This window comes from Polypterus senegalus, chromosome 2, assembly GCF_016835505.1.
Source record: "Polypterus senegalus isolate Bchr_013 chromosome 2, ASM1683550v1, whole genome shotgun sequence".
NCBI classification, from domain to species: domain Eukaryota; kingdom Metazoa; phylum Chordata; class Cladistia; order Polypteriformes; family Polypteridae; genus Polypterus; species Polypterus senegalus.
The window spans coordinates 206,314,589-206,320,588 of record NC_053155.1 but is presented as its reverse complement, the minus strand read 5'-3'; the positions used below and the strand labels follow the sequence as shown (position 1 = coordinate 206,320,588).

At 35.1% G+C, this 6,000-nt stretch overlaps 1 protein-coding gene across 15 annotated transcripts in view; it reads right to left on the bottom strand.

Moving 5' to 3' along the window:
- Positions 1-2,533: 2,533 nt before the first annotated feature.
- Positions 2,534-6,000, bottom strand: part of dmd (dystrophin) — a 2,654,580-nt gene continuing 2,651,113 nt past the window's right edge. For 10 of the 15 annotated variants that reach the window (XM_039745194.1, XM_039745193.1, XM_039745197.1 and 7 more), the window contains one exon: positions 2,534-4,515. In XM_039745194.1, the coding sequence (XP_039601128.1) occupies positions 4,418-4,515 (98 nt within the window). In that variant the 3' untranslated portion in view covers positions 2,534-4,417. The remainder of the gene's footprint in view (positions 4,516-6,000) is intronic. The other 5 variants (XM_039745199.1, XM_039745195.1, XM_039745203.1 and 2 more) reach the window with 1 other exon arrangement.

The window sequence follows — 6,000 nt, the reverse complement described above, 5'->3', positions numbered from 1 at the left end:
TGCTTAGAAGCAGGAGCAGTAATTTTAATTATTGGTGTGGACATTTGAGGTATAATCCATCTCAACGTAATCTGGATTTAGTTTGTCGTCTCCTCATACTGGCTATACTTTCCTGCAGATGCAGAAGCAGTCTCAGGATTAAGTTTAAATAGTCACCTCTGTCAATTGGCTATAAGAAACTCAGATCCTTGGTCATTCATGGATTAAAAATAAAGATTAGCTGGTTTTTCTAATCACAGAGATGTAGTTTTCTGATGTCCAATGCAATTTAATAAGTATTTGCAGGTAAAGCAGCTGGTAAAGCTCAGAAAATTGTAAAACCTTCCGGGCTAATTCACTCAAGGATGGCTGTCTCATTCCAAGGCATGTGTTGTGTGTACTAATGAAACGCAATGCATTTTTCATTCCAACAGATGGCGCACACAACCAACACTATAACCTTTTTTTTAATTTTAAAAGAGAAGTAAATGACAGGAAATAAAAAAGGCTGTCAGAGGAAGTACTAATCCTGTTGGAGCCCACCAACTGTTTCACAGATAGAAGTAACTACTGGTATGACTGTTGGGGTCTCAAAACAGGGTCCTAGGAAGCCAGTATGCCCTCTTTATAGCTGTTAACAGAATTTATTACTTTAAATGATTTATTCTTGCCCTCATTTTCCACATTCATGAGGGAAAGATTACTAAAACTTTATATATATATATATACATTTTTCTTTAAGTCATAGTTTCAGTTTGTCTGTTGCCTCTTATATGGCATTTAGTATAGGATTCTCAGTGGCAGTGCTAAGGTTTGCCTGGCACCAGCTGTTGAAATGAAAAATGCAATTCAATTTATTACTACATGCATTTCAAAATACATTCCAATAGATGGAACATTGCTGGGTATGCCAGCCAGCGTACTGTACCTACTGGACAAATAGCTTATATACATTTTAGAATTCAACAATGGTTGAAAGTCCTAAAACAGTGAGTATAACACAGATACCTACAATTTAACAATTACAAAGTGTTCTGAGGCCATTTCACAACAAATAAAAACTTACCCCTTCTGTTCTGTTCATAATTTCAAAATTCTACTTAATTCTCATGATAAGCAGCTTAACCTCCTTAGTATTATGTTTACCCCAGGAAAAATGAGGTAAAAAAAATGGAACTTATTTCAACAAGAAAAAATGTCACTACATGTAACAGAAACATGTAAATGCCAAAACGTCAGCATAAATATGGAAAAAAAAGTATGTCTAAGGTCCACTGCTGTACGTACTGATGCGGATTAAGTATACATCCTTGTCTGAAATATTCTGAGACAGTCACCAACACACAGCCCAGTTTTACAATCGGGACAGCAGAAGTGTGTTTCTTTGCACACTTTTCTCATATCTTTTCTATTGCTTGCACATGAGGGCAGAATGTTAGTGCCTGATCCATACGACCAATGCACCCATTGTGTTATTACAAGCTACCTGTGTGCAGCGCTTAGCGACTTCCACATAATGCCTTGCACTTCATCTCAGTTATTTTGCATTTATATCACGCAGGTGCTGCCGCACCACACTGAAGTTTCACTCACCCAAATTCAGCTGGCATAACACAGCGGTTTGGTTGTATAGTGCCATTTAAGTCATCAGTTTCACTTTCTATGTCAACATCTAATGATCAGTTTACATTGTCATAGCAATCACTCGATTCAATCAATGGTTCAGTTTCAGTTCATTTATGGCTTTTCATTTGAGTTTTAAGTTGGAGGCTCCACCCCACTCATGAATATTGATGAGTTACCATAGGAAAAACAAAACACACAGAAATATTCATGATGTTTTGCAGCATGATGTTATTTCCTCCACAAGATGGCAGCAAAAAGCTGTCCCAAGCATTATTCAGACTTAAAAATGTAAAGCAGATCATTACACATTAGTCCGAGTCTGACTTGTGGTTAACCATAATTGTACAGAATTCTGTGCCTGAGTCACGTTTGGAAATAACACCAAGGAGGAGAAGTGTGGTGTTTTTCAAGTAAGTTATTTTTGCCTATCGTGCTCTTAAGCCAAGTATTTGTTTAAAATAAATACCAAAAAATATCTTGCCTGAGGTTTAAAACTGTTATCTGTGACGCAATGGGTCCCAGTATAGAAACAAAAGCTTTAAACCTTACCAAACGTGCTGCCTCTGAAGCTGCGAAATCTTCAATTTCATAAAACAAACATTCTGTATTTCAGAAGTATGTTTATGACAACAAAAGGACTTTGGAATTAGATTCCCTGTGATAAGTATATATTTGTGATAGCTTGACTGTCTAGAATACATTTTACATAAAAGAAATGAAGACTTAGCTAAATTGTTGAGTTGTCTTTCTCAACTAGACATTTTGTTTTTTAACCATCATGCTCTCAATTTAAAGATAAAGAAGTGCTTCTGGGTTTCTGGTTTTAGTCTAATTTTTAAAACAAATATGCCATTGACACAGACAGGAAAATACAAGATTCAGTGAAACAATACTGCAGTGAAACCAATCATGAACTTGCTGGACACCATTTAACATAATTGCGTGCTTTATTGGTATACACAGTAAAGCAATTTATAATACAATAGTAAGGCATATATTTGGTGGAGTTTGATATGTTGTGATAAAATAAAACGAGACTGGTAAAATAATGAAATGTCACAATACTGGGTTAAAGAATCATAACATCTGAGTAAATAAAAGGTATCATGCTTTAACGACACAGATAGTGAGCTGTGTTATCATTGATTTTTATGTAACACTTTCTTGGTTATGCATGTTAATTCAAAATATTCTTATCCTGAAAATTAAAGCAATGACAAACCATTAAACTGCTTTAGTTCAAATTATGAAAGCATCAAAATCAAGAAAAGAAAAGAAAAAGAAAAAAAAAACACAACTTCAAAACTCAATTCAGGCAAAAACCGTAAATAAAACTATCATGCAAATTAACTCAACATGTTTACTAAGAAAGTGTGAAAATGAAAGGTTCGAAAAATAAACAGAAAATTGATTCAGTGTCCTTATTGATGAGAGCAGGTTCATAATACAGACCTCTGAACAAAACAACATGTTAAATGAATAATGCAGGACATTACTTGAATGGAGGTATAATAAAGTGTTTTGCACATTGCAACGTGGAAAACAAAGAAAGATGGTCATCATGCCATTTTTGTAAAGAGTACCATTAAACAAAACAGAGGTAGAAATTGCATGATTATAAAACTTACTAATGTCCAAAAAAATTGTTTCGGGCAACCCCCTCCAAGAAATCTAGAAAATCCCGAGCCAAGTGAAGTGAAATGCTAGCAGTTCCCCCAATTGATACAACTGTGCGAAGGTTCTTGGATTCAAGAGTCTAGTAGATACACAAACTCAGCTAGGACTGGGACAAATATAAGTTGAAGTTTACAATCTACTTCGATTACTTGCTATTAGTTTCCATTTTGTTAAAATATACCTTGAGTAATTTATTTTGTTTTACATCAGGAAACAAACTGACATTATTTTAATGATCTAAGTTTGAACGACAAGTTTCCAAAGAATTTAAGGCAAATTCATGCTTGAAAATAAAACAAATTAGAGCTATTCACAATTGCAATGGTTATCGAAGTACCAAACACTGCAGAATTTAATAAAAAAAAAAAAGAAGAAAAAATAAAAAAAGAAGTGAAGCATCTGAATGGGAATTTGTGATGGCCGACAAAAACATTTCATTCATTTCTGCTTTAATACACAGAGTACTAGGCCACGGTAGAGCAGCACCGCCTGCTTATCGCCTTCCTTGTTTTGTTTTTTTTTTTTTAAAAAAAGGAGATGTTTTATTTTTTTTTTATTTTTTTCTGACCTGTCCCAAGATCTAAAGAAAAACAGATGACAGATGACCTCATGAATAATTTGGTATCATTATACAATATTTCTTTGATAAAGCAAGGAAAGTAACACTGATAATGAACACTTGTAACTACACAAATTACATAGCTGTAATGTAGCAAATCAAATGCATTGCCTTTTAATGTTTTTTTTTGTTTTGTTTTTTATAAACAATAAAATGTATGTAATTTATAAAGCACCCTTTTGTTTTACAATCTTTCTCTATAATTGTTACAAATGTTTTTAAACAATCCGAAACGCGTTCCATACAAAGAAATGGCAAGTTATTCAACGAACAAGATTTTACATGTAGTTTTAATTTTTTGTACAATTGCATAGAAGTGTAAAACCTGCCATTGTTAACAAAACAATATTAGACTTAGGAAACTACTGAAATCTACAGTTTTATTACCACTACCCTTCACAAAAATATAGATTTTTTTTTCTCTTGTAAACGAATACAGTCCAATCCTTTTCATATGAAGTATTACAAAAAAACCATGCTTGTTATTCAGAAGTCAGTGATGTAGGAAAACACTTGTTACTCTAAAGCTTCATCGTCCGTCATGACCGAAACCAAAGTTTCCATCGCTCTGCCCAAATCGTCTGCCATGTGGAAAAGGCTCCCTACATTGTTACCTGTGAGGGACATAGACAGGACAATAAAAAAAATTGACATAGACATTTCAAAAGCATCACATATTGAAACATGAAACAGGTCAAGGGGCAAACAGAGCACATGTGCAGATCATGGTTTGTAGAATTGAAGTTTGTAGAGGTTAAAAAATATAAGTCGTCTCCAAAATGGAGGAAATGGAAAGTTGTGGCAGGGTGGAGAAGTTGTAGGATATCAAAAATATGAAATGTACTAATTTTTAGAATTACATCAGATATCTGGTTATACAGTAATCCCTCGCTATATCGCACTTTGACTTTCACGGCTTCACTCTATCGCGGATTTTATATGTAAGCATATCTAAATATATAACGCGGGTTTTTCGCTGCTTCACGGGTTCTGCGGACAATGGGTCTTTTTTACTTCCGGTACATGCTTCCTCAGTTGATTTCATACAAGGCACACTATTGGCGGATGGCTGAGAAGCTAACCAATCAGAGCATGCAGTTAAGTTCCTATGTGCTGACTGGCTCAGCGACGGAGCGCTGAATTCGATTCCGCAGCGTTAACCAGGAAGTTTTGTCTCGCTCATTCAGTATCAATGTGTTTCGCTGTGTAAAGAGTTAACTTTTGTGCTCTTTTGTGTGTAGTCAAGCCCTTCATTATGGCTCCAAATCTATCTGCTCCTGCTATTGCTTCAGGGGCTGTGCCCAAGCGCCAACGGAAGATGCTAACGATTGCCGAAAAGGTAAAAGTTTTGGATATGTTGAAGGAAGGGAAAAGCTACACCGCTGTAGGACGCCATTACAGCATCAATTAGTCCATGATTCTTTTTATTTAAAAAAGATGAAAAGAATATAAGATCTACGGCAGCAGTGTCCTTTTAACCAGGGTGCAAAATGAGTTTCTAAGTGGATGTAATAAGGCAGTAGTCCGGATGGAATCTGCTTTAGGGATTTGGATTGAAGACTGCCGGAAGAAGAACAACAGCGGTGCTACACAGTTGCCTATAGAGGCTCCTTTAGAAGGGCTGTAATGCTCTCCTTTGTTGTGCAGTAAAATTAAACTCATTGTTATTGGACAAGTCGTCGTGTCATTGTTGGTGAGTAATCATAATTAATTTTCTGCTTACAGTACTTAATACATGTACGTACGTTTGGTGTCACAGTACACACATTTACTGTATACAATGTTTCTTGCATTGTACCTATTTATTGCTGGTGGCCGGTCTATCATAATGTCTGTAACATATGTGATATTGGAGACGCTCGATATTTTTAAAATAATATTTAGGTTTTACTGTATATAAACAGTGTGTTTACATACATAATTTCAATGAATCTTACCTAATATCTAAGAGAATACAAGGGGTTTATGATGTATAACTGTGCGGGGAATATTTATAAACAGTGTGGGAGAGTTTATAAGGGCTTAAAATATATAAAAATAACCATACAAACATATGGTTTTTACTTTTGCGGATTTTCACCTATCGCGGGGGGTTCTGG